This window comes from Equus quagga, chromosome 9, assembly GCF_021613505.1.
Source record: "Equus quagga isolate Etosha38 chromosome 9, UCLA_HA_Equagga_1.0, whole genome shotgun sequence".
NCBI lineage: Eukaryota > Metazoa > Chordata > Mammalia > Perissodactyla > Equidae > Equus > Equus quagga.
Genome location: NC_060275.1, coordinates 53,116,747 through 53,144,636, shown reverse-complemented (window position 1 = coordinate 53,144,636; position 27,890 = coordinate 53,116,747). Strand labels below are relative to the sequence as shown.

Genomic DNA, 27,890 nt, shown 5'->3' with positions numbered 1-27,890 from the left:
CAGCATCCCTAGCAGACTAGTATAGGGAGGAACTGAAGGCTTGAGAAATGTCTAACAGCCAGGGCAGGGAATGTCATAAGGAGTGAAAACGAGGGTGGAGTGAGTGCCTGGTGGCAATTTGTGGGCAGAGGAGTTGAGACACCGGATATGTGTTGGACCCATTCAGCTTGGCTTCATGTATGAGTCAATTTGGAAAAAAAAAAATTTTTAAGTCTTAAAAACAAAAGTTTTAGTACAAGCAGGAACAAAAAGTACTGGCTTAAATAAAAGGCAGGTGGGAGTCCCGTCCTCTAGCCAGCTTCCTCCCCACCTCCCAGCTGCCACTGCAGCATGGCCCAGGGCCCTGAGGCTGGGGCAGAGCTGTTTCTCCCAGAGAGGACCATCTGTGTCTGCCACTTCTCAGCTGCCTGTGACCCACTAGCCTCTGGAGCAAGGAAGGGCAAGATGCAGGTACTTCTGTGTCACTTTCCGAGGGTTTTAGCCCACCTGAAGGGCTAAGGAGGGGGATGTGTGTGGGGGTGTGTATTTATAAACACACTGGTAGGTATCAAGGTTTCAGTCATCTTCCATTTGGAAAGACATGACATGAAGATGTCTGATTTAAGAAGTTGCATGGTGATTTACACATATACAGGATAAACAATTAATCCAAAAGCTCTGAAAAGTTTTACACTATGTTCCCAAACCCCTAGGCAAAAGCAAAAAAAGAGGGGAGACAACATCCCTTCCCTCCCTCAGCTCCCAGCCACAGTCCTTCCTTCTAGTCTGTTCTATCCCCATCAGCTTCATATTCAGCCTTTCCTTGGTAAAGACAGATCCTCAGAGAAAGCTACCACATAATAATACATAATGTGAAAAATCTTCCTTTGTTTCTACTGGTGAGATTTTGGAGGCCTGTCTGGCTCAGGGAGAGGAGTTATGGGAGGGTAAAACATACGAGGCTGGCGCCTTCTCTCTTGCTTCTCTGCCCAGAGAACTGCTTTGGGGCCTCTTCTCTTCCCCGCCAGAGCTTCTGAGATACGCATGAGATGCTAGCTGGACCCTCCCCAGGGCTGGCTTTAAGTGTAGGGTTGGGTCGTAGAGCAACCATGCCAGCCTGGGCTTTCCTTGAGAGTTCAGGATTTGTGTAACGTCAATTTGGCCAATAAAAAAGAAATTAAATTTACCAAACATGATTTTGGGGTGGATCTTTTTTAAAAAGCTTCTTTAAAAAAAAAATCACATTCACAAATTTTAGCAAAACACTTTGTCAAGATTTCCTATTCTAATATTTTGTTCATCAAACATGGTCCACTTATAGGTGGATCACAGGGGATTTTTAGGGTGGTGAATGATTCTGTATGATCCAGTAATGATGGGCACATCATTATATATTTGTCAACATCCATAGACTATACAACACAAAGAATGAACCCTAATGTAAACTATGGGCCTTGGTTAATAGTTATCCGTATTGGTTCATCAACTATAACAAACGTACCACACAATACAAGATGTAAATAACAGGGGAAACAGAGTGTTGTGTGTTGGGGGGAGATGGAGGAGGGGATATGGGAACTCACTGTACTTTTTGATCACTTTTTCCATAAATCTAAAACTTCTCTAAAAATGTAACATCTATACAGATAAGGGTAAAAAATCACAGTCGCTTTACAAATTGTCATCCCCCTTTTTACTTCCTATCCCCAAATTCCTCCTCACAATAACTAAGAGTACACCTTTGGAGATAAGCTTCTTTGGGTGAAGTATCACCTTCCCAGCCTTGTTACTGAGGTTTGCCTTCTCCTCCCCTACCTCTCCCTCTGTCTCTTGTATTAATGGCTTTGGGTTTTATTGAGATTTGGTTTCTCGGGTGCAGACCCCTGGAGGGAGAGGCTGGAATCTTGCCTGAGGGCTGAGGTATGTTTCTGTTAATAACCTGAGTCAGGTGTCTCTCAGGGTGGACCCGTGGACCTGTGTAGGCAGGAGAGGGGCACTTCAGGGGGCTGCAAGCCTATGAGATGGTTCTAGACTGAGGGTTTTAAAGATGACTTCCAGTCGCAACCTGGAGCCAGGAAGGGAGGAGTCCAGGTGAGTCCTCTTTTCCCTGGAACCCTCCGAGGACGGCAAGCTCTGGATTGCTCTCTGTGGCTGTTCATCTTCTGTTGTGCCCTGGCCTTTTTGTAAAGCCTTCTTCAGAGCATCTAACCTAGAAGATGAAAGGAAGGGATTTGGTTCATCCTTGGGCATGAGTGTTGAAGGAGCCCCTCCCCTCCTTGCTGGGATGACAGCAGGGATCAGGGAGGGCCCCAGGAGAATGTGAACCTTAGGGACTTACCAGGCTGTGTGGCCCAGGACATTATCCTTCAAGTGCTAATCTTGGGGATTGGTTTATTTTCTTATGAGAACTGGTATTTTCTTACATAATCTCTAACACTAAGTATGAGATTATTTCTCAGAAATAGCAAGGGGCTGGACCAGAAAGGATGAGACTCCAGAGTTCATTCAAATGTTCAGACAGATCAGCCTTGCCTGCTTTTCACTGGTGCCAACTGCCATCCCGCGGGGGTTCAGGTTCCCTGTTCTGCTCCTGGCAGATCTGCTCTTGGGGAGGTTCATTTCCAACCTGTGTTTGGATAACAAGCTGGGTTCCCGGCTTCCCCTGCCCTGGGCCCACTAAGTGCCCCTTGTTTCAGGGTGCATGTCAGTGAGCTGAATTACAGAGGGAGGAAAATTGTCCCCACAGGAGGAGGAAAGCAGCAATCTCAAATGCCAGGGCCAGTTGACCAAGATGCCAATTCTTACTGCAGACTGTGGAAAAAGCAATGCATGTGATTTTGTTGCCTGTGATGGAAAATGAAAACAGGAAAAGGTAATTTCTTGGGCTCTATAATTTCCAAACATTATAGCCGCAGACTTGAAAAGTGAGCACAAATGATCTTGAGCAGATGATTTTTTCATGTCCTCAGAAGTGTGTGTGTAGCAGTGCTAGCTCCTAACCTGTCAGAACCTAAAACTCTGGCATGGGGCCAGGTGGAGAATTTCAGTGGACTTTAAGGGCACTGCTTTTTCCACTGAAAGAACTCTTTCAAATGGATTCTGGGTTAAAAAAAGTAACAGCTTTCTCCGAGCTGGTCCTCAAACTCTTTCTCTCTCTTCCCTTCTATGTATCTATGTGTATCTCTCTCTATGTATCTGTCTTTCTATCTATTTTCCATCCATCCATCATCTAATTTTTCTAAGCTTTTTTTTTCCTTTTTGAGAAATGTCAGGGTCTATATGAAGATGTTGGTCATTATTCCTTGTGCCTATGGATTCAGGACTCCTGGTATACTTCACCCAGTGAAATTGTAGGTATAGGGTTGAAATAGGTGAAGTTCCATTATAAAATGATTATGTCTTTGCAGAGCATCAATTAAGTGGCATATTATAGAACCTGAAATCCAGACCATTTTATAAAATGGACCCCAAACTATACATTTGGAGAAAAAACAGCTTCTTTTCACGTGGTATTGTCCAAATGGAGGCCTAGCAAATAGTTATTTAGAAAAAAGTTATCACCATCAAAAACAAGGTAGTGTGAGTGCTACAGCATATGCTGATTAAGCCAAAGCAAAATGATTACTTTATTCATTTTACTGTATATGAACATTATGGTTGAAGATTTGAGCTAGGAAAACTTTTTTGGGGTGAAATTATAGATTTTTAAAAGCATGTTTGCAAGTCTGCTGGGAACTGATGCTTTTTTGTGTGTTTGAGCAGGATTTCCCACAGCATCAGGCTTCTGCAGCATTCCTCTTGCACCACTTTCCTCTCAGGTCTCACTAAGTGGGATCTGGAGCTGCCTAGCGCAACTAGTCCAGCCAGCTTCTCCCACATCCATTCTGACCTTTGGCTCCCCTTTAGTTGGCCTTTTAGAGTTTGACTGAAGTTCCAGGAGAGACGATTCCAGCAGGATTTGTGTAGGAGCAAAAAGACATTTTCCTACAGATTATGAGAAAGGGGGCAGAACCTGTGAAGAAACTGCTTATGGTGGGGTCCAGAGCCTGCCCATCCATGCACACATCCATGCATCCTTCCATCTGTTCATCTGCCCCTATAACAAAGAGAGAACACAGACTCTTTGATGTTAGAGATATTAAAATTCATTTTATTCATTTTGGGTAGATAAGATTTATACGCATAAAAAGTTAAAAACTAGTGTGCTGCATTAAAGTTTTCAAACTTTTAAAACAGTGACCCTCAAATGAAATCTCATATATGAGATAAATATGTAGCTGTCTGGGTAGTGATCTGGAGCTCCACTTGCTCTGCAAATACCCTCCTCCCAACCACTGTGGCAACTTCCCAGGGTCCCTGGGCTCCCCAGAGCATGGTTTACAGACTGCTGTGCTTCAGCGTGAAACAAAGTGTTATGATGTGGTACGGGTGGTGGATCTTGGGAAAATTAAGGGAAGGGAGAGCTCACTGGGGCCTGGAGACTTTGGAGGAAGTGTCTTGAAAGAGGGAGTGTGCCTTGAAAGGGGCGTCATCTTTGGACCCACAAAGAAGAGAGGGAGACATGCTATGTGGCAGAGTAGAGGCCAGGGAAAGGATGAGCACAGGTCCTGGAGGTGGAGGTGGGGTACAGGTGCGGGTGGTGTAAGTCAGGGTCCAGCAGGAAAAAGATGGCACACTCAAGCTGGGTAATTGAGGACAGTGTAATTAAGGGGCAGGTGACAAAGCTGTGGACAGGGTTTAGGGAAAACAAGAAAGGAGAGTGCAGAATCTTGGGCCTAGTGGCAGCTGTGAGCCATTACTAGGGGCAAGAGGAAGTTGCCATTCCTGGACCCAGAGAGAGAGCTGGACCACCTGACAGGAGATGTGACCTTTGGTAGAGGGATGCAACCTATCCCTGGTGGCCTTCAGGGAGGAAGCCAGGGAAATAAATACCCCACTCATTCTCTGTCTCCTGCCAGTGGCTCTCACTGTCCAAATCATCTGGAAGCCAGAAGCCAAGGGAGCCCATAGAGACCTACCTCCCAAAGCCCAGAGAATGTTGGAGAAGGGATCTGGAAGGGACAATAGAAAATAACCACATAGAGAGCTACTGGGTTAGAGCCTAAGAACTCATATCAGTTAGCTCTTGCTCCAATAATGCTATGTAATAAACAACCCCCAAATCTCAAATGGAATATGTATCACATTAAGCATTTATTCTCACAGGTCTGTGGGTTGGCCAGATGGCTCTGCTGCAGGCTCTGAAGGTTGGGCTGGCTCTACTTCTTGCCGCAGGTCTGTCTTGGCTGGGGCAGCTTTGTTCCATATGGGCTCATTCTAGAGCTCAGGCCACAGAGGCAGCAGCTGCCCAGGGGAAGCCCTCAGGTGATGGCAGATGTGCAAGAGGACAAACTCAGTGACCCTAGCACTTCTCAAGCCTTTGGTCATGTTACATCCACCAATATTGGTCAAAGCAAGTCACATGCCTGAGCCCAAGTCAAGGAACAGGAAGGTTCCCTTCTCCCAGAGAGATGGGGGCATTGCCAGGTTGTGTGGCAAAGGGGTGGATAATTGGAGCCAGTAATTCAGTAATTCACCAAAGTCTCCATAGGAGACCAAGGTGGAAAATATGTTGTACAGGAGGGGAATGAGTGTGGGTGGCTTTGGATGGTGCAACTACCTATTCATACTCCCTCCCACCCATATACAGTCTTTCTTCCTTTTATCATAATAGGACTTTTTAGGGTGGCATGTAACTGCATTTTGCAGCTAAAGACTATTTCCCAGCCTCCCTTACAAATAAGTCAGGTTATTTGACTTAGTTTTGGCTAAAGCGATGTGAGTGGAAATGATGTATGCAATTTCTGCCCTTAAATGGATTAATTTCTTTCCTCACCTCTCCCTCAAGTCTGCTTCCTGCAGTGTGGGTGTGTGCTGAGCCCTCTGGGACCATGCGAATGACGGTGATAGTTGACGAAATGATAGTTTCGGGATGGCAGAGCAAGAAGACACCAGGAAGGTGGCTCCCTGGGCTGCTTATGCACATATAGTTAGATGTGTGGGAAAGAAGCCTCCGTCTTAAGCTGCCGTTATTTTGGGTCTTTATTTCAGCAGCCAAATCTGTAATTAACACAAATTGAGAGGAACCTCTACTCTGATACCTAATGGAAGGGATAACACAGAAAGAGATACAAATTAATTTTTTTTCAGTATGTACTGGTCTAAGAGAGAAGAGATATCACAATTTTAGTTTTTCTCCGTCACCCCTGTCCAGTATTTTGAAAGGATGCATTATCAGTGAGCTAACTGTCAATGCAAACTCTGCCTAGTGATATCAGGACAAGCAATGCCAGTTCTGAACCACTTCTCGATCAATGCTGGTTCTGTATGTGAGCAGAGGGCCTGGTGGGAAAAGGAGAGAGATGAGGGGAGAGAGCTATCTGCTGTTTGTTTGAATATGTTTCACAACTAGGAAGTAGGCAGCAGGATTCAAACCTGAGCCTGTTTGGCTCCAAAACCCATCTTTCATTTGACACTAATTATATCAGAGAACTCTGTGAGAGGTCCAGCTACTCTAGAATCTAGGGTGGTTTCTCCAAACTAGACCTCTTTGGACATCCATGGCATTGGACACAAGTCGACTTTTGACTCTTTGCTCATTGATAATGAAGGGATTGGTCTTGTACTTTTATCTAAAGTGCACAAATCAGGATTTCTACATTATCTCCCTGGTTCTGGTAGAAAGAGAGAGGTACTCTTGGTGGCCTAAATAATTTCCTGTGGCAAAGATCAAAATACAATGCAAAAAGCCCAGGCACTCAGGAATGTCACTGTTGGAGTGTAGAAGACAGCATGGCAGGGTGGAAGCTAGGTGGCCATGGGTTCGAATCCCAGTTCTTGGGAATTTATTTAACCTGTCTCATCTTCAGTTTCCTTGCATAGAGGTTGGAGATAGTAGGTGCTGTTAGAGCTACTATAGAGCCAGCACTTGTGCTTGTTTATGTCAGGCCTGGCCTAGCTCCTTTGCTCCATACCACAGGAATTGATTTTAAGAATCTTATAATTTCCTGCAGCTTCCAGGAATGATTTAGTGGGTCATGGCAGTGAGTGATGATTAAAGAATACAGCAAACTCTGGCAGCAGAGGTTGGAAAACTGGCCAAAGGACAATTCTCCATCCCTGGCGAAGAGGACTAACTCAAGACCCTTTGGTTAAGCCCATTTAATGACCCGGCTGGATGAATTGTTGGCGGGATTCTTCTCACTGGTGGCTGACTCCTGCTCAAGTTGCATGGGCAATCCTTGCTTTGCAAACTCAGGGCTAAGAAGTCCTTGGAGAAGAGCTGGAGGCTGGGATACAATCCTGGCTGTGGCAGACAGGCTGGAGTGAGATAGTTCATTCATAGACCCATTCATTGAAAAATCTGAAAATCAGGGGCTTTGCCTCTGGAGAATTAAATTTGGTTTCCTTAAGCTTGCTTTTCTCTGGACTTTTGCCCACCTGGTGTAACATGGGCATGCTGTGTACTTATTTGAACAAGAATATCTAGGAGGAGAGGAAAAAGGATGAACGGATCCTTGAGTAATGGTGGATGGTAAAGAACACTAGCTGTCAATTTTTTCAGTAATTGGTTTTTAGTGCTTTTTTTCAATCTGGGGAGAAGGTGATGCAATCAAAAAGAATTATCCTTTGCCTTTGAGAACTCTTTGAAAATTTGCTCATGTTATTACATCACCGTCCTTTATAATGCAGATGATAGTACTAAAAGAGAAGAAAAAGGATGGGCATTAGTTTTTTTTTTTTTTAAAGAATAACATACAATTCAAATAATGTTAATGTACCATTCAAAAAGGAACATGTATTTTTATAGGGAAGAGTCTAAAATACATCCTTCAATAATATTTATTGTTTCAAAGAAATGCCTAGAAGTCCTTATTCAGATTAAGTAAAAGTAAAGTTTCATTTTGAAGGAGCCTATTCTGGGGAAGCCTAGAATAACTCACATCCCAAACGGCCAAACAAGGCAAACAAATGACAAATCTAGGTCACTTGTCACCTTCTACTTGTTTAGGTATTTGTGTTCTTCCCCTGCAACTGACCAGGCTGGAAGTGCCTTATGCATCTCGAGACTGCTAGCACTTGGACCAGTGGCTGACACATCAAAGATACTCACTATGTCTGTTGAATGGATATATGGATAATTTGTGTCTCAGTTACTACCAAAAATATATTTGAGCTTTTTGTTTACCAACAACTTTTCTTTAAAATTGAGATACAACTGACATATAACATTATATTAGTTTCAAGTGCACAACATAGTAATTTGATATTTGTAAATATTACGAAATAATCACCACACTAAGTCTACTTGACATCCATTACCACACATGGTTACAAAATTTTTTGTGTGATGAGACCTTTTAACAGCTTTTAGCAACTTTCAAAGATAGAATACAGTATTACTAACTATAGTCACTTACTGTACATTACATCCCCATGACTTACTTATTTTATAACTGGAAGTTTGTACCTTTTGACCCCCTTCAGCCATTTCACCCACCCCACCACTTCCCGCCTCTGGCAGCCACCTATTTGTTCTCTGTATCTATGAGTTGCATTTTTTTCAGATTCCACACCCAAGTGAGATCATATGGTATTTGTCTTTCACTGTCTAATATATTTTACTTAGCACAATGCCTTGAAGGTCCATCCGTGCGTGTTGTCACAAATGGCAAGATTTCCTTCATTTTACAGCTGAGTAATATTCCATTGTATATATATACACCAAATTTACTTTATCCATTCATCCACAATGGACACTTAGGTCGCTTCCATGTCTTGCCATTGTAAATAATGATGCAATGAACAAGGGGGTGCATATATCCTTTCAAGTTAGTGTTTTTGTTTTCTTCAGATAAATACCCAGTACCCAGAAGCAGATTTGCTGGATCTTATGGTAGTTCTATTTTTAATTTCTTGAGGAACTTCCAGACTGTTTTCCATAGTGGCTTCACCAATTTACATTACTCAAACAGTGCACAAGCGTTCCCTTTTCTCCACATCCTCTCCAATGCTTGTTATTTCTTGTCTTTTTATAATAACCATTTTAACAGGTGTCAGGTCAAATCCCATTGTGGGTTTTTTTTTTTTTTTGATTGGCACCTGAGCTTACATCTGTTGCCAATCTTTTATTTTTCCTTCTTCTCCCCAAAGCCCCCCAGTACATAGTTGTATATTCTAGTTGTGGATCCTTCTAGTTGTCCTATATATGGGATGCTGCCTCAGCATGGCTTGATGAGCAGTGCCATGTCCTTGCCCAGGATCCGAACTGGTGAAACCCTGGGCAGCTGAAGCGGAGCATGCAAACTTAACCACTCAGCCATGGGGCTGGCCCCCTATCCCACTGTGGTTTTAATTTGCATTTCCTTGATGATTAGTGATGTTAACTATCTTTTCATGTACCTGTTGGCTATCTATATGTCTTCTCTGGTATGCTTTGGCCATTCAGGGTCTTTTGTGGTTCTGTACAAATTTTAAAATTGTTCTAGTTCTGTGAAAAATGCCATTGGTATTCTGATGGGAATTGCATTGAATCTGTATATTGCTTTAGGTAGTATGGACATTTTAACAATATTAATTCTTCCAATCCATGAGCATGGTATATGTTTTCATCTATTTGTGTCGTCTTCAATTTCTTTCATCAGTCTTACAGTTTTCAGAGAATAGGTCTTTCACTTCCTTGGTTAAATTTATTCCTAGGTATTTTATTCTTTTTGATCCAACTGTAAATGGGATTGTGTTCTTAATTTCTCTGATAGCTTGTTATTAGTATTTAGATATGTGACAGATTTCTGTATGTTAATTTTGTGTCCAACTTTACTGAATTGATTTATCAGTTCTAATAGTTTTTTGGTGGAGTCTTTAGGGTTTTCCATGTATAGTATCATTTTACCTGCAAATAGTGAGTGTTTTACTTCTTTCCAATTTGGATGCCTTTTACTTCTTTTTCTTGCCTAATTGCTGTGGCTAGGACTTCTAATAGTATGTTGAATAAAAGTACTGAGAGTAGGCATCCCTGTCTTGTTACTGTTCTTAGAAAGGTTTCAGCTTTTCACCATTGAGTATAATGTTAGCTGTGGGTTTGTCATATATGGCCTTTATTACATTGAGGTATGTTCCTTCCAGACCCACTTTGTTTTTATCATAAATTGATGTTGAATTCTGTCAAATGCTTTTTCTGCGTCTATTGTGATGATCATATGACTTTTATCCTTTGTTTTGTTAATATGGTGTAACATGCTAATTGACTTGCAGATGTTGAACCATCCTTGCATCCCTGGGATAAATCTTATGTGATCGTAGTATATGATCCTTTTAATATATTGTTGAATTTGGCTTGTTAATATTTTAGCTGAGGATTTTTTCGTCTATGTTCCTCAGGGATATTGCCTGTAATTTTCCTTTTTTTGTGTTGTCTTCATTTGGTTTTGGTATCAGGGTAACGCTAAGCCGTGTAAAATGAGTTTGAAAATGTTCCTTCCTCTTCAATTTTCTGTAATAAACTGAGAAGGATAGGTGTTAACTCTTCTTTACGTGTTTGGTAGAATTCACCTGTGATGCCATCTGGTCCTGGACTTTTGCTTTTTGGAAGTTTTAAAATTACTGATTTCATTTCATTACTTGTAATCAGTCTATTCATATTTTCTATTTCTTCATGATTCAGTCTTGGTAGGTTGTGTGTTTCTAGGAATTTATCCATTTCTTCTAAGTTTCCCAAGTTGTTGGGGTACAATTGTTCACAACAGTCTCTTATGATCCTTTATATTTTGTCTGATATGAGGATTGCTACTCCAGCTTTCTCTTCCTTTCCCTTTGCATGAAATATCTTTTTCCATCTCTTCACTTTCAGTCTGTGTATGTCTTTAGATCTGAATTGAGTCTCTCATATGCAGCATATTGATGGGTCTTGTTTTTTAATTCATTCAGCTACCTTATGTCTTTTGATTGTAGAATTTAGCCCATTTACATTTAAATTAATTATTAATAGGTGTGTACTTATTGCCATTTTGTTAATTGTTTCTAGTTGTTTTTGTAGTTCTTCTCTGTTCCTTTCTTGGTCTCTTCCCTTGTGGTTTGATGGTTTCCTTTAGTGTTATGTTTGTATTCCTTTCTCTCTATTTTTTGTGTATCTATTGTAGGTTTTTCGTCTGTGGTTACCATGAGGTTCATATATAAAGTGATAGTTACTTAAGTTCAAACACATTCAAAAAGCACTACATTTTTACTCCCCTGACCCCACATTTTATGTTTTTGACAACACATTTTACATCTTTTTATTTTGTGTACCCCTTAACTACTTATTGTAGTTATAGTTGATTTTACCTTTTTTTTTGTCTTTTAATCTTCATACTAGCTTCATCCATTGCCTTTACTGAATATTTGCCTTTACCAGTGAGATTTTTTTCTTTCATATATTTTCTCATTTCTAGTTATGGCTTTTTCTTTTCTACTTAAAGAAAACCCTTTAACATTTCTTGTAAGGCCAGTTTAGTGGTGATGAACTCCTTTAGTTTTTGCTTGTCTGGGAAACTCTTTATGTCTCTTTCAATCCTGAATGATAACCTTGTTGGGCAGAGTATTCTTGGTTGTAAGTTTTTTTCCCTTCAGCACTTTAAATATATCATGACACTCCCTTCTTGCCTGCAAAGTTTCTGCTGAAAAATTAACTTATAGTCTTAGGGAGGTTCCTTTGTATGCGACTCGTTTTTCTCTTACTGACTTTAAGATTCTCTCTTTATCTTTAACTTTTGCCAATTTAATTATAATATATCTTAGTGTGAATCTCTTTGGGTTCATCTTGTCTGGAACTCTCCTGGATCTGGATGTCTGTTTCCTTCCCTAAGTTAGAGAAGTTTTCAGCCATTATTTCTTCAAATAAATTTTCCGCCCCTTTCTCTCTCTCTTCTCCTTCTGGGACACCAATAATGAGAATGTTATTATGCTTGATGTTGTCCCAGAGGTCCCTTAAAGTATCCTCATTTTTTAAAATTCTATTTTCTTTTTGATATTCTGATTGGTGATTTCCACTATTTTGTCTTCCAGACTGCTGATTCGTACTTTATCATCTAATCTGCTGTTGATTCCCCCTAGTGTATTTTTCATTTCCATTATTGTATTCTTTAGCTCTGATTGTTTCTTTCTTATATTTACTATTTGTTGAAGTTCTTACTGTGTTTCTCCATTCTTCTCCTGAGTTCAGTGAGCATCTTTATGACCTTTACTTTGAATTCTTCATCAAGTAAATTACTTATCTCCATTTCTTTAGAGTTTTTTCCTGTGGTTTTATCTTGTCCTTTTGTTTGGAACATATTCCTCTGTCTCCTCATCTTGTTTGACTTTCTGTATTTATTTTTATGAATTAGATAAAACAGCTACCTCTTCCAGTGTTGAAGGAGTGGCCTGTGTAGGAGCATCCCCTGTGTAGACTGCATGTGCTGGGTGGCTTTGCAGGCTAGCTGAAGTGGGTGCAGGCTGGAGGAGTCCTGCGGCTTGTTGCATCTGAGCTGCCTTGGTGGGATCGCTGGAGCTGGAGCAGACATGGGCCAGGGGGTGTCCTGGGGCATGCTGTGCTGGGACCACCTTGGTGGGACAGCTGGAGCTGGCACAGGCTGGGGGGTCCTGGTGCATGCCATGCTGAGGTTGTTTTGCTGGCACAGCTGGAGTTGGGGTGGGTGTGGGCAGGGGGACATGGTTTGTGCCACATGGGGCTGCCTTGGAGGGACAGATGGAGCTGGTGTGGGCCAGAGGCCTGGGGTATGCTGGGATGGCCTTAGCAGGCTGGCCAGAGCGTCTGGACCAGGCTCCTGCCCTGGTTACCAAAGTGAAGGGAGAATGTGCAATATGGTGCTCACCACTGCCTCCAGCCCCAGAGAGAGTTTCAACAGTTCCCTGCCCATTTGGCAGATGCTCTAGAGTTACTAAATGGATTTCCTTCCCATATAGTCTAGGTGCCCTTTAAACTGCTGTTTTTTCACTGTGTCTCAGGGTGGGCAAGCCTGTGCAGGCCCCTCAGTGATATCTATCCCTGCTACAGATTGCTGTGTTAGGGGCGGAGTTCCTGTCAATACCCTGTCTTTGTCTCTCCTACCCACATCTATGTGGTCCCTCTATCCTTTGTTGTGCACAAGCTGTTCAATCAGCCCTCAGTTCTTCTTCAGGAGGAACTGCTCTATGTGTAGACAAAGAATCAGTTTGTCCTCTGGAGAAGGTGAGTTCACCATCTTCCTATGCCACCATCTTGGACCCTCCCTGTTTCAAGGTAATTTTTGATTTCCCTTCTGATTTCATTTTTGACTCATTGGTTGTTCAGTAGCATGTTGTTTAATCTCCACATATTTGTGAAGTTTTAAATTTTCTTGTAATTGCTTTCTAGTTTCATGCTGTTGTAATGTGACTGGAAAAGATAACTTGAAATTATTTCAGTCTTCTTAAATGTAAGACATATTTTGTGGCCTAACATATGCTGTATCCTAGAGAATGTCCCATGTGCACTTAAGAAGAATATATTCTGTTGCTTTTGGATGGAATGTTCTGTATATATCTGTTAAGTTCATCTGGTGTAATGTGTCATTTAGGGCCAATATTTCCATATTGATTTTCTGTCTGGATAATCTATCCATTGATGAAAGTGGGGTATTATTAATCCCCTTCCATTATTGTATTGTCTATTTCTCCCTTTAGGTCTGTTAATATTTGCTTTATATATTTAGTGCTCCTAGGTTTGGTGTATAAATATTTACAAATGTTATATCCTCTTGTGGGACTGACTCCTTTATCATTATGTGATGACCTTCTTTGTCTCTTATTACAGTCTTTGTTTTAAAGTCTATTCTGTCTGATATAAATATAGCTACCCCAGCTTTCTTTTTGTTCCCATTTGCATGAAATATCTTTTTCCATCCCTTCCCTTTCAGTCTGTGTATGTCCTTCATCTGAAGTGAGTCTCTTGTAGGCAGCATATAGATGGATCCTATATTTTTATTCTTGCAGCCACTCTGTCTTTTGATTGGAGAATTTAGTCCATTTACATTTAAAGTACTTATTGATAGGTATGTATTTACTGCCATTTTGTTAATTGTCTTCTGGCTGTTTTGTAGTTCCTCTGTTTCTTTCTTCTTCTCTTGCTCTCTTCCTTTGTAATTTGATGATTTTCTGTAGTGGGTATGCTTAGATTCCTTTCTCCTTATCTTTTGTGTATCTACTATAGGTTTTTGCTTTGTGGTTATGAGGCTTATATAACAACTTATATTTACAACAGTCTATTTTAAGTTGATAACAACTTAAGTTCAAATGAATTCTAAAGCTCTACATTTTTACTCTCCCTACCGTAAGTTTTGTTTTGATGTAACAATTTACAGATTTTTATCTTGTGTATGCCTTATTGTATAGTTATTTTTACTACTTTTGTCTAACTTTCATACTAGCTTTATAAGTGATTGATCCACCACCTTTACAACATTAGGTTATTCTGAATTTTACTATATATTTACCTTTATCAGTGAGGTTTATACTTTCAAATGTCTTCCTGTTGTTAATTAGTACCTTCATTTTCAGCTTAACGAAGCCCCTTAACATATGTTGTAAGGCTGGTCTGGTGGTGATGAACCCTTTTAGCTTTTGCTGGTCTGGAAAACTCCTTCTCTGTCCTGCAATTGTGAAGGACAACTTTTCCAGGTAGAATATTCTTGGTTGTAAGTTTTTTTCTTTTAGCATTTGGAATATATTGTGCCACTGCCTTCTGGTCTGCCAAGTTTCTGCTGAAAAATCTGGTGATAATATTATGGGGGTTCCCTTACATGTAACAAGTTGTTTATCTTTTGCTGCTTTTAAGATTCTCTTGCTGTTTTTAACTTTTGACACTTTAATGATGTGTCTTAGTGTGGGTCTCCTTGGGTTCCTCTTATTTGGAACTCTCTGGGTTTTCTGGATTTGGATGTCTATTTCCTTCCCCAAATTAGGGAAGTTTTGGCAATTATTTCTTCAAATAAGTTTCTGCCCCTTTCTCTTTGTCTTCTCCTTCTGGGACCCATATAATGTGAATGTTGGTCCACTTGCTCTCTCTTAAGTCCCTTAAGCTGTCTTCACTTTTTTTCATTCCTTTTTCTTTTTCCTGCTGGATTGGGTGAGTTCTACTGCTCTGTCTTTTGAGTTCACTGACCCTACTGTTGAACTCCATTAGTATATTTTTCAGTCCAGTTATTGTATTCTTCAGCTCTGTGACTTCTATTTGGTACTTTCTTATATTTTCTGTTTCTTTGTGGAAGTTCACTGTGTTCATCCATTCTCCTCCCAAGTTCAGTGAGCATCCTTATGACTATTATTTTGAACTCTTTATCAGGTAAGTTACTTATCCCTATTTCGTAAAGGACTTTTTCTGTTGTTTTATCATATTCTTTCATTTGGGACATATTTCCCTTTCTTCATTTTCCTTGATTCTCTGTGTTGGTTTCTATGCATTAGATAAAACAGCCACCTCTCCCAGTCTTGAGGGAGTGGTCTTGTATAGGAATGAACCTTATCATTCAACCTAACCTAGCTCTTGGTTGTCTCTCAAACCTTTGTGATTATTCAAGCAGCCTATTTTATTTTTAGTGGCTCCCAGTAGTTGAGGGTATGCAAGACCTGTCAGTGTCCCAAAAAGGAGGATCTCAATTAGCACCTAGATTTAGGCTGATAGGCAACAAGACCCTCAGGCAGTAGCTTTTAAAGTATGCAGGCCTGTGGTACTACAAACATATGTCCCACTGGCTGCCAGAGTCAGGTGACCTAGAAGTGTTTCCTGCACAGTTGTTGCAAAAATCGGGGCACCAGATTAGCATACAAGGTCCTTTCCAGGAGGTACTGGTGACCTGCAGTGAGGCAGAGGGAGAGCACAAAGATGGCGTCCAACAGCCTCTGTCCCTGGAGAACACCTAGGAGGCCCCTAGATGTATGCCAAAGCAGAAGCCTGCCCTTCTTGCCAAAGCTCCAGGACAAGCAAATAGGCCTGAAAGACTGGGGGAGTGTTTCAGTCTGCCCAGTGGTGGTAGCCAGCCAAGAACTCTCTCTCCATTTGTTTCAATCCTATGGGGCCTGAGAATGCAAGCTCTGCTGGCCACAAGAGCTAGGTGACAAGGGGTGTCCCCTGGGCAGCAGCCACAAAAAACTGGGGCACCCGACACATGTAAAAGCTCCTCTCTAGGACATACAAGTTCTCTGGAGCACAGCAAAGAGAGAGTGTGAAGACAGCACCTGCCTTCCAAGGTCTCCCACCCACTTTTTAAATAAAGTCTTTATGAGATATAATTCACATATCACATAATTCACCATTTGAAGGACACAATTCAGTGTTTTTTATAATATTACAAAGTTGTACAATTTAGAACTATCTACTCACATTTTAGGACATTTTCATCACCCCCAAGAGAAATCCCATACCTATTAGCACTCACTCCCCATTTCCTCCTTCCCTCACCACAAATTTTTAAATCTAGTTCTGATGAAAAAAAAATAAGATGCTACATTCTGAAGACGGTCATGTTTAAATGAAGCTTTACATAAAGTACTGTTTGAAATGAAAAAAAATCTCCAAAAGCCTCTTTGGTTTATGAGCTTATAAAGGGCACAGATTATGTCCTCCATTATGTAGCACAGCATCTGGCTCATAGTAAATGCTCAATACATGTGGAATTGAATACTTGGCCATCTGAATAGTCTGTGTATGGAACTCTCTGAAAAAGACATAGCATTGGTGCCATATGTTAAAGAACAATTGACTGACAATAATATAAGGTAATGACCTAGGCCACTTAATCTAACATTTATTGAGTACTTCCTACACATTAGGCACATTTATTAACTTATTTAAGTCCTCACAATAACCCCATTAAGAAGTTACGATTATTATTCCCCTGGGGTTAATATCCTGCCCAGCCAGTAAGGGCAGAACCAGGGCTGGAACCCAATTGCAGAGCCTGGACTCAGAGCCCTTATACTCCTCAGCTCGCTCTTTAATAGGATGTGAGCCCTGCAGCTCCCTCTTGAAGCCCCTCTACTGCTCACCTGTCTCTCTGTCTTTTTCACAAATGAAGTTATTGATGTCTTCACACTGGAAATCGTTCCACTGCCCAGCATAAATCAGCCCAGCGCAGTCTTCTCCTGGCCCATGGCCATGGCCCCAGTTATCTGGCTGTCCAGCTTTCCAATTTCTTTTAACAAAACAGAAATTGAGTGTTATTTGTGCACACAGATGTTGTCTTTACCCAAGAGCAGCAGAGAAATGTAAAAAATGAAACCGAAGCGTGTCATTTGTCCTAGAATGAAAATGCACTGTTTAAAAAGCCACGCATGCTCTTACTCAGAATAAGCAGCAGCTGTTTTGCAGAGTAGCGTATAATGAAGGACCTCCCTGCAGGCTTGTTATCTTTGCCACAGGGAAATCAACTCACTGAGCTGCTTCCTCACAGTGCCAAGGGAGTAAATCCTTCTTCAACACGGTTAGATGAATGACAACTTCCTAATGTGCACTGGAACGCTGACTTCTGGGCATGCGTGTATTTATTTGTGCATGAACATATATGCCCTCTGAGGACAGGATGCACACGCTCTTGTGAGAACCCAGAGGGATCCTTGTACATTAAGAGACCTTGCCTCTAAGACATCAAAGCATCAGCCAGAGAAAGTGAGGGACCTTTGATATACATTTACAGGAACCTACAATTACAAACAGTTATGGTTGTCTGACCAAGCTGTAGATGTTTGATTGCTTTAGAAAGAAATAGTAATTTAGTCTTACTGAAAATGACTCACATTTCATTGCCTTTTTTGGGAGAGAGATTCTTAAAAATAAGTTTTCTTTAGGATGAGTTTACTTGGGGCTTGTTAACTTGGATACCGCTGCTCAAAACACCACTCTGGCAGGGTTCGTTGTTCTTGATTCTGTTTCCATGCAATAAATTAGATGTGCTTCCAAGACTCAAAACTTGAAAGCTGAATTTTCTCTAAGAAGCAGGTTCTTACACAGAAGCTTGTGGTTACTGCCTGAGAAGACAAGCTTGCCTCATGTGGAGGGTCTGAAAAAACATCTGCAGTGGGAGGTGCTTCCCATAAACAATGACTCATTATCCCATCAGCCATAGGGTGTCCCAGGGTCAGCTGAGGATAGAGCCCATATTGCCCGACATCTTTGGCCAATAAGACCATTAAACCAGAGGGCAGTGGGAAAGGACAGCTGAAATTTACAGTTAAAAGTGGGGAAACAAGGTAGAATTGACTCCCCCACACCAAATGAATATCTTGGGGTTTTTTAAAAATAAAAAGTCACCTCACTTAAATAAATCTAGTGATGAAAAGATAATTTAGATGAAACTATCAACTGATGAGAGTAAAAATGGGACAATATTTAGGATAGAGAGTGAGAAATATCCACAGAGGACCTACTATGTGCCAGAGATAATGCTAGGTGATGACAGTACAGCAGTGTGGAGAACAGAGTCCCAGCCCTCACAGAACTTACCTAATAGGCAAGAAACAAATGAATTAAAAATCCCAGACTGCCACAGCCAGAGAGATGAAGTTGGAAGAATAAATAGTTTACTTTCATGTGTATTTCTGTCCACCCTGCAGAACCCCTCTGGAAACATGAACAATGCCCGAACAGTCTGATCTTGTTGATGTACCATTTTGTTCATTTCTGCCAGTAATGTGAGGGGGTTCGATTCCAATTTTGTTCACAGAATTTGAGATCTGTGATTTCTGAACTGTGTAACAATGGAAGATTCGATATTCTTTCTCTCTTAATTAAATGGGAAATTATATAAATATGACTTCTGATAGACGACCTTAATATCTTTCCCTTGCATTTTTTTGTCATTTTAAGTAGATAAAAGGGATTTACAGACTCAACAAAAAGAGAACTGATTGACAAGAAAGGAGGTAATCTTTATCACCATTCTCCATTCATTTTTGAAGGTCATTGGAATTCTTCACACACAGTGCCCAAGGTTTTCTTTTGGGACTAAAGGTAGAGTGCAGGTCTCTGGCTGTGAATGCAGTGACAGGTGGGACCAGCGTGGATGGTGGGGGAGGAGCCTGAAGCCAGGCTGCAGGGGCAATTTGTCTTGTAGACTGAGCACCCAGAGTCTCATAGCATCTCTTTGGAAAAGCTAAAAATCACATGGGGTGATGTGTGGCAAACCCCCTCAGTGTGCATGCTTGTAATAAATAACAGAACAGAACATGTCAGATAAAGAACATATATATTTTGGAAAAGAATTTCAGCTTAAATGGTGCCTTAACGTCATTTATAGGTGCACTCTGAAATAAAGCCTGAGCTGAAAATCCCTGAATCCCGTATTATAATACACGTGTCATAGAAGTGGTTGGCTAACAACACACATATGCACTTGGACAGCAGACTCTAAGTAGACCAGGGACCTTGGAACACACTGGACTCACTGTTCCACTGCACTGGAAACACAGAAGCATGTCAGCTAGAGTGGGTGTGAACCTCCTCCAGGATTTTGGGTTTATTCTAATCGAAGCAGAGCACAAACTCTCAATCTTGGGAATGGCCCTTTTCGACCTCACAACTTAGTACTTTCTCATTGACCTCAAGACTGACTGAGGCTTCAGGGTCAAGAAACTTCTGCTGGCAATAGCCTGGTCTCAAAGCAGGACAATCTTAGTAGTGAGAAGTGTTTCTTTGCTATAGAATTTTCTCCCACTATAAGGGTCTGTAAAGTGGAAGATTTCTCTCTAGTGGCCTAAGCCAGAGCCACTCTGATAGAAATAAGAAGCATGGGTCACAGTGAGTTATTATTGAATTAGATGACACTGAAAGTTCCCTTCTGATCCCCGCCGTTCTATGGCTCTATATTCTAAAAAAAATATATATGCAATATTATAAGGTAGGAGTCTCTGTGGACAGAAAGGCAACCCAGGTTTTATCTTTGCCGCGTAGAGATGAAAGCAGCTACTCATAACTTAACAGCATACTCCCACCAAATGATGTCCTGTGCAGGGGACCAAGAAGTAGACAAGAGGAATAGAAGAGATTCAAGTGTGCTTTGGGAAACCCTCAGGAGGAATATCACATCTCTGGTGATCTAAGGTGGGCAAATGCAAGCAGCGTGGGCAGGGAAGGCCTTAAAGGCTACCTTACAGTTCTGCTCTGAGCGAGTGGGCAGATTCCCACATGCCTACCAGGCAGCCTCCATTAACAATGATGACCTCTGCCAGACGACAGGCTTGCATTTATTCCATCAAGAGTAGAAAGATCAGCTTTGACATGCTCCTGGTTTCACTGATCTTCTCTATTGCTTGTCTATTTTCTATTTCATTGCTTTCCAGTCACTATTATTTTCTTCCTTCTACTTACTTTGGGATTAATTTGCTCTTCTACCATCATAAAGTAGAAGCATAGATCATTAATTTTCAACTTAAAAAAAATTTTCCAAATATAAGCATTTTAAAGCTATAAATGCCCCCTCCAAACTGTTTTAGCTGCATCCCATAAATTTTGATGTGTTGTGTTTTCATTTTATTTGAAACATTTTCAAATTTCCTTTGTGATTTCTTCTTTGACCCATGAGTTATTTAGAAGTGTGTCATTTAATTTCAAATATTTGGCCATTTTGTAGATATTTTTCTGTTATTGGTTTGTAATTTAATTTTGTTTTGGTCAGAGAACATACTCTATATAATTTCAGTGCCTTTAAATTTATTGAGACTTGTTTGATGGCCCGGCATGTAGTTTATCTTGGTGAAAGTACTATATTCACTTGAAAGGAATGGGTATTTGTAGTTGTTGGGTGAAATGTTCCATAAATATCAATGAAGTCAAGTTAGTTGATAGTGTCTACTATTTCCCTTTTGATTTTTCTACCTACTTTTTCTATTAATTACTGAGAGAAGAACGTTGAAATCTCCTCTGAAGCCCTGCTCTTGGCCATATCCACAGTTAGGGTTGGTATGTCTGTCTTCTTGATTGTGACATGGTCCTGGAAATCAGACATTTTTACATGAATAGAACCACATCTCTCACTCATATTGCTGCCTCCACATTCTAGAAAATATCCTCCAGGCCAGCACAGAGGCTGGTTCACAGTGGATGCTCCAGTGTAATTCACTGAATGTTATCACAGGACTGTGAGCCAGTGGATCCCAATCGCCAGTCAGGAGGTCGGTGTTGGCCAGGAATGCAGTTTTCACAGGTCTGCAGTGAAATGAGAAAAAGAAGGACAACGTGTGTGTGTGTGTGTGTGTGTGTGTGTGTGAGTGTGTGTGTGTGTGTGTGTGTGTATGTGTGAAAGTATGACGGCCAGCTGTCTTTTCTTGGAAAAGATTGCGGGTTTTGTTTTTGGTTTTTAATGCTGGGATTTGTTGTTGGTAATTTTTAAAAACCATGTTCTTAATTGGCAAATAAAATCTTGGCAATATATTTCAGCCCTCCAGTCTTTCTTTGGGAACTGTATTGGTGTGTGGATCCAAAGCATTTGGAAACTTGTCCTAGGCAACATCCTGAGCCATCACAGATTGCTTCTCCTCCGTCCTTCTCCCTGACTGCTCCTGCCCTGCTTTAGAGCAGAAAGAGCTGTAGATTCAGCCAGGTCCTATGTTTCATTGGAAATAAACCATAGTTCAGGTCTGCATGTGCCCTAAGCCTTTGGCATCCTATCCACGTCACCAGTACTTTTTGTCTGTTTATTCCAGCACTGCCTTTCTCAACCATGAAAATGGAGTGTAGACAAGAGACAGAGGAGAGCGCCTTTATCCCTTGTCCGTTTCCTCTTTAGCAGTAACCACAAAAGTGTGAAACAACTTCAAAAGGGCTGCGAGAGTGTGTGTGTATGTGTGTTGGGGAGAAAGAGTGAGAGGAGAGCAGAAAGCCTTGGTTCTCCTGTGGCCCGGGCAGGGCCTGAGGAGGGGCCAGGGCAAGACACCATTGCTGGAGCAGGGAACGGAAGCAGACGGGCCAGTGTGTGGAGGCCACAGAGGCAAAGAGGAGGCGGGTAAAGGTGAGTCTGAATAGACAGAGTATTTGGAGAGACTTAAACTGGTGGGGGACCCCTGAGAGCCTGACCCCCAGTCTCCATCCCAGGCTATTGCAGAAAACATTCTTGTTTTCTTCACGAATCTGTGTGAGATCTGAGTGAAATACTGTGTGTGGCATCTCAATCAGGACACTATAAAATACACAAATCCTAGGTAGTATTATCCTGCAATTACTGACTAGTATAAAAATAATCATGACTATGACAATAATAGGAATAACGCCAATACCAGCAGATGACATTCCTTGAGCACTTCCCAGGGGCCAATGCTTTATATATATTATCTCATTTAATTTTCACAATGCCGATGTAGGTCCTTCTGCAATGTTCATTTCTAGATGAGGACACGAGAATTCGCAGGGTTCAGTAACTCACACAAGGTCACGCAGCTGTTGAGTGCTGGGTCGAGACCTGGAACGTGACCTCATTCACTCCAGGGTATGTGCTCTCTCCCCTCGCTGCACTGGCTCTTTTTCTAGTTTGTGCAGTGTTTATTATTATATGTCAAGTTAAATTAGCCTTCAGTATTGAGGCCTCATAATATGTCTGCCTAATTTATTCCTGCCTTTAAAGTTTGATCCTGGGGATTTTGACAGGTATATGTATTCCTTTGGGTGGAAAACGAGAAGCATGGGTCTGTGCTGTGGCCAGGATGCAGAAGCCAAACTCTCAGGAGGCCCCAGGGTGGCTGTGGCTGGGGACTGAGTTCCAGGAAGGTGTCTGGTGATGTAATCCTTCTCAGGTCCTGGGTAGCAATGCTGGTGCTCTCCTCCCAGATCGCATGATTCTCGCTGGAGCCCGGAAAGAGGAGAAAAGTTCCACCTCGGGAGAGCTGGTATAGACAGTGATGTTCCAGCTCTATCCATTCCATATTGGCCAATCCAGTTTTTTCTTGGAGGAAAGCTTAAGACTGAATTTCTGAGTGAGTCTAACCCAGAACTTTTGTGCATTTATGGCTGTGAGAAAAGTGGAGGAGACTGATTTTTTTTTCTAGCTCCCTGCCAACTCCCTTAAGAAAAATAATTCTGGCACTCTTGACTATCAAAGTCACAGATTTATCTTTGCCTTTAATAATCTCTGCCTCCCATCCCTACCTCCAACCCTGCACTTCCCTGATTTTAGACAACACCTCTCACAAGGGTTTACAGTCTCCTGAAGTGCATCTCCACATGCTGGGCGCTCTCCTCAGCCGTCAGCCCAATTCCCGAGTGCCAGGACGCGTGTGGGGCAGCTTCTCCTCCCGGAGGACAGGTGCAGAGGGAGCAGACAGGGACCCATCAGGCTAGCAGGTAGACAGCCGTTTGCTCTGGGGGCATCTGAGGCTCACCTTCGGAGCAGACCTAAAATCTTCAAATGTTTCGCTCAACGATTAGTCACTCTTTTTTAAAGAAATGGCCTTATTCTAGCTTCCACCTCTATCCTCTAATCATGCTCTTCACACGGAGGATTTAAAAGTACAAAGTTGCTTGTTCGTCTATCCACGTGCACAGTCATGTGCACACAAACATTTTTAAACTCCATCCGGCCCCTCCATCACCTCTGACCCCCACTCCTCCTTGACCACTACAGGTCCAGCCTCAATTCCTGAGACACTGACTTAGACCTGAAACACCTGGCTTTCTCCTCTCCTGGTGCCATGGATGCTTTGGTCTCCTCCATGCTTGGGACACGATCCTGAAGCCAAGATGCCCTCACACCTGCTTGAGCCTCTGCAGGGCCAGCCTTCTCTGTCTCCAGCAAAAGAAAGTTATTCAGAGGAGGTTTTTAGAGATTCTGCTCCATTTGGTACAGTTTATTGCATCTTTTCACACCCATTAGAGGCAAAGCAGGAGAAGGAAGTAGAAGTGAAGTTCAAATTGGCACAATTTAGTCATCTTAAAGGCCAGGGGTAGGAGGAGGGAAGGAGGAAACCTGGGGTAGGATGAGGTTTGTGGAGACTTCTGTGTCCCTAAGGGCCCCGAGAAGGTACCGTCAAGTTCTCCATTCTTTTTCGCTGCCTTTCGAGAACTCAGGTCACATCGGACTTACAGAGACTCTTCAGATATTTGGGGGATGGTTGTCCCACATATGCCTTTGCGCATGGTGCAGCTGAACTTCCTATGTGGAGGAGAGTCGTGAACCTGTAATTCATCATCACACTCTGGCCAGAAAGCCAACCAGGTGAGGGGCACTGATGGTGTGACCCTGATGAGAGCTCCCAGCCCTTGTCAGAATCACAGCTCAGGTGAGCTCTGAACGTGCCTGAGGCAGCCTGGGCTTCCCAATCCTTCACGGTAGCATTTAAAGAGAACGCCTCAGCCACAAGTACTGTACTGTGTGGTGTGTGGTTTTATAAGCCTCTGATGGTTTGTTTTGTAGAAAGGAAAAAAAATTCATTCCATGAAAAGGAGAAAGGAAAATGCTATTTTACAGCATATAGATTCTCAACCACAATTTCTTTACATGGAAATATGTACAAAACCGGTACCAGGAGCCTCAGTTAGAGGAGCATCTAGGACATAAGGTCATTAGAGGAGAAACTGTAGGGAGTCAGGCAAGAGGTGAAAAACAGAACAGGAGAGTCTGACCGCCACTCTGGAAGTTTCTGAGCACTCACTTATACTCTGGAGATGTCCCATCCAGCCACTTCCACTCGTTTTCGTGCTCCAAGTCCGTGAGGCCGATCCAGTGGCTCTCTCTCCCCACCATCTGCTTTTTTATCCATTGCTGAAAAAGAAATCAGTTGTCAGTGTGTTACTCTTTTCTTGGAACAGATGTCTGGGGGGCTTTCCCCCCCCAACATTTAGGAAAAAAAAGACATTTCAAAAGAGGATGTTTATCAGAACACGTACACTGCTTTTGTGGCCCTCTTTTTTAGTGAACTTGCTTTGTTTTGCATTGTTTTGGGGGCTTTGACATTTTTTTCCCCTTATAAACTTACAAGTGATATTTCCTCTAAATCACCCAGACCACTCAATGAATTCCAGCAGCCTCCATCCCCTTCCACCACCTGGCCTTCCCATGTTCTAATAATAGTAACAGCTATGGCATCCTTGACTTCTTCCTCTGGGCCAGGTCCCACGCTCAGTGTGCTGCTAGCACCATGTCTTGAAGTCTTTTCAACAATCTCCGTAGTGAAGACAATAAGTGGCTGAGCTGGGACTGGGCCCAGGGCTGTATACTCTAAAGCCCAGGCGTTGATTGTACGGTCATTCTTAGTCAGTTACTGCGGGAAGCAGCTGTTTCAGGGTTGTGTCTGTGCAGATACTTAGGGAAAAGGAAGGCGGCACTGGAACAGTGTGGCGCCAAAGAAAGAGCATTGGCCTTGCTGCTATATGGACCTCAGTTTCAGTCTCAGCACTGCATTTACTTGTCATCCCATGAATAAATCGTTCAGCCTTGCAGGGCCTCAGTTTTCTTAGCTGTAAAATGAGGATACTACTACCCATAGGTTGTAGGGTTAGTGTGAGGTTTAAAGGAGAAAATGCCTCATAAAGTGCCTGGTACGTAGTAGGGGCCCAGGGAGTGGTCACCACTGTTATCACATGTGGGCTGTGTCCCCATGGCCGCCTCCGTCCTCCCTGACCCTGCTGAGGCCACATATCTGGTCCCATGTATGCCACCCCACCCCTATAGTGCTCATGCCTCTTTGCTTCTCTCTCCACAAGTGCCTGCTGCTGGCCTGCAGGCTTCTCTTCTGCATTACGGCTCTCTCGACAGCCACACATCTCCAGGCTTGAGAAAGCAGTATCTTCCAGGTGGGAGCAAGAGGACATAACTCCCATGCCATGAATGCTTCTTGTCACTGGATGAGGCCCACATCTCCATAATGTAGCCTTCTGTGTTTATGTGACTATGAATTCTTGATATCTTTGAATCCCCAGTGAGCATGCAATTTCCAGATGTAAACTATCCTTAAATTATAGTTTTCTGCAATGGTAAGTACACTGCAAACATACCTGTTCCTCTCTTGTGTTTATGAAAACGAGATGTGAAGACTTGTCTTCACAGAAAAGTTTTGCATCCTCAAAAATTTCTTTCTCAACCGAAAAATAGTAGCATTTGTCTGTGAAGTTCTTCCAGTGAGGCGGGCAGCCTAGGAGTGCAAAGGTTTAAAACATTGACTTAAAAAAACAAAGAAAGCACTCTGTCTTTCTTCCGCTATGTTTAAGAGGCCACAGCTATGGCCCTGCTTCCCTTGCAAGCCAGGAGCAGCCCCATCGTCTGTGTATGGAGCCCATGACTGTCGTTCACAGACATGCTGGGAGCAAAGACCAGTATAGGGATGTAGACTGCAGAGCACACAGTAGCTAAAACTGTATAATCTGGAAAATATCTATGCTGGGTCTTTGTTCTTCTGTGTCTGGAATAGTCTTTACAATGACAGAAATAACAGAAACAACAATACAAAGCAGTGCAGGCACAGGTGTTCAGCGTCAGTCTGGAATCATATGGAACCTATAAACAACCAGATGGGAGAACCCAGAACCAAAACTGGGCTATGGGATAACAAGGATGACCCAAGTTGTACTGAAGGAAATCAAGTGGAATCAAGTGTGGGTCAAAGGAGAGAAAAATAGGCTTGGTTGCAAAGCCAACATTTAGGGTTTTACCAAAGGTTTAATCATCAGAGGACGAGAAGGCACCATAACACCTTCTCAAAAGGAAATGAAATCTGGGCTTCAGTAACAGAAAGTTCCATCTGCATGTTAACTGAGGGATGGTCTTTCCCCAGGGTGAAGGGCATAAAATGGGGACAGGACAGTCGTGGGGAGCCCAGCCTTGGACTTTTATGAAGGAAACGTCTGGGAACACGTTTGTCCCTGAGGACCAAACTCAGCTGAATAAACGAGTGCCAGAGAACCCAGTCGTGTTTAGACAGAAACGTGCGCCTGAGTGGCGCCACCTGGCGTGGAGGCTGTGAAGGCAGCAGGGCCCTGTGCCTGCCGCACGTGCTGCCTTCACTGCCCAACGAAATGAGGCGGGAGTGGAGGGACTGTGGGGTCGCACGCTGGGGGCCGCCCAGCCAGGAGCCCACGCACTGCTGGGCCCCTGGTGGGAGGAAGGGCTCAGACTTACCATTGGCCTCCGGTGCTGCGGTTGGCTCGTTCTGCAGGGCCTGGGGAACCACTGCGCCCGATGGACCTGGGGGGCCGGGGGGACCCTTGGGGCCCGGCATGCCTGGCACCCCAGGCAAACCCGGCAGCCCCCGCGGTCCCGGCACCCCGGGCTCCCCGACAGTCCCCTGCAGTCCCTGGAAGCCAGGAGGGCCCTGGGGGCCTGGAAGTCCATCCTTGCCTGGGGGGCCTGGGGGGCCTGGGTCTCCATTGGGGCCCTGAGGGCCGGGCTTCCCAGGGGACCCGCGGGAGCCTTTGGGGCCCTGCAGGCCTTTGGAGCCTTTGCCGCCGCGCTCTCCAGGGGGGCCGACTGGCCCAATTGGGCCCCTCTCACCGGCGGGGCCAGGTGGCCCAGGCTCCCCCTTTTCTCCTTTCTGCCCCTTGTTGCCAGTGGGACCAGGGGGGCCCTGCTGTCCTCTGTCACCTTTGGGACCCCTGGGGCCAGGAGGACCTAAAACATAAAAAAATGTAAATGGCATAAACATAAAATCCACCGTGAGTCATAGTGAAGAATTTATCTTCCTATAAAACCTCCAACTTAAAAAAATCTAGACATACAAAATCTATGCAATAAGGAATGCTTATTATTTTACCATGCTATTGTTGATGGCATTTTTTTTTATAAAAAGCTTTCTTTACTAAGTTTACCCTTCCTGCTCCAAGCATTTGGAATACATCTTAACAACACACCGCTTTTGAGTATCTGTGGATGTTTCAGGGGAACGGACATCTTCCTGTTGACCCT

At 42.9% G+C, this 27,890-nt stretch overlaps 1 protein-coding gene across 1 annotated transcript in view; it reads right to left on the bottom strand.

The window, feature by feature from the left end:
• Positions 1-4,117: 4,117 nt before the first annotated feature.
• Positions 4,118-27,890, bottom strand: part of COLEC12 (collectin subfamily member 12) — a 178,788-nt gene continuing 155,015 nt past the window's right edge. Inside the window, exons 6-10 of the mRNA XM_046672036.1 lie at positions 27,108-27,596; positions 25,988-26,124; positions 24,646-24,755; positions 17,059-17,204; positions 4,118-7,719 (exon numbers count right to left, since the gene is read on the bottom strand). Coding sequence (XP_046527992.1) covers positions 7,700-7,719; positions 17,059-17,204; positions 24,646-24,755; positions 25,988-26,124; positions 27,108-27,596 — 902 coding nt within the window. The 3' untranslated portion in view covers positions 4,118-7,699. The remainder of the gene's footprint in view (positions 7,720-17,058; positions 17,205-24,645; positions 24,756-25,987; positions 26,125-27,107; positions 27,597-27,890) is intronic.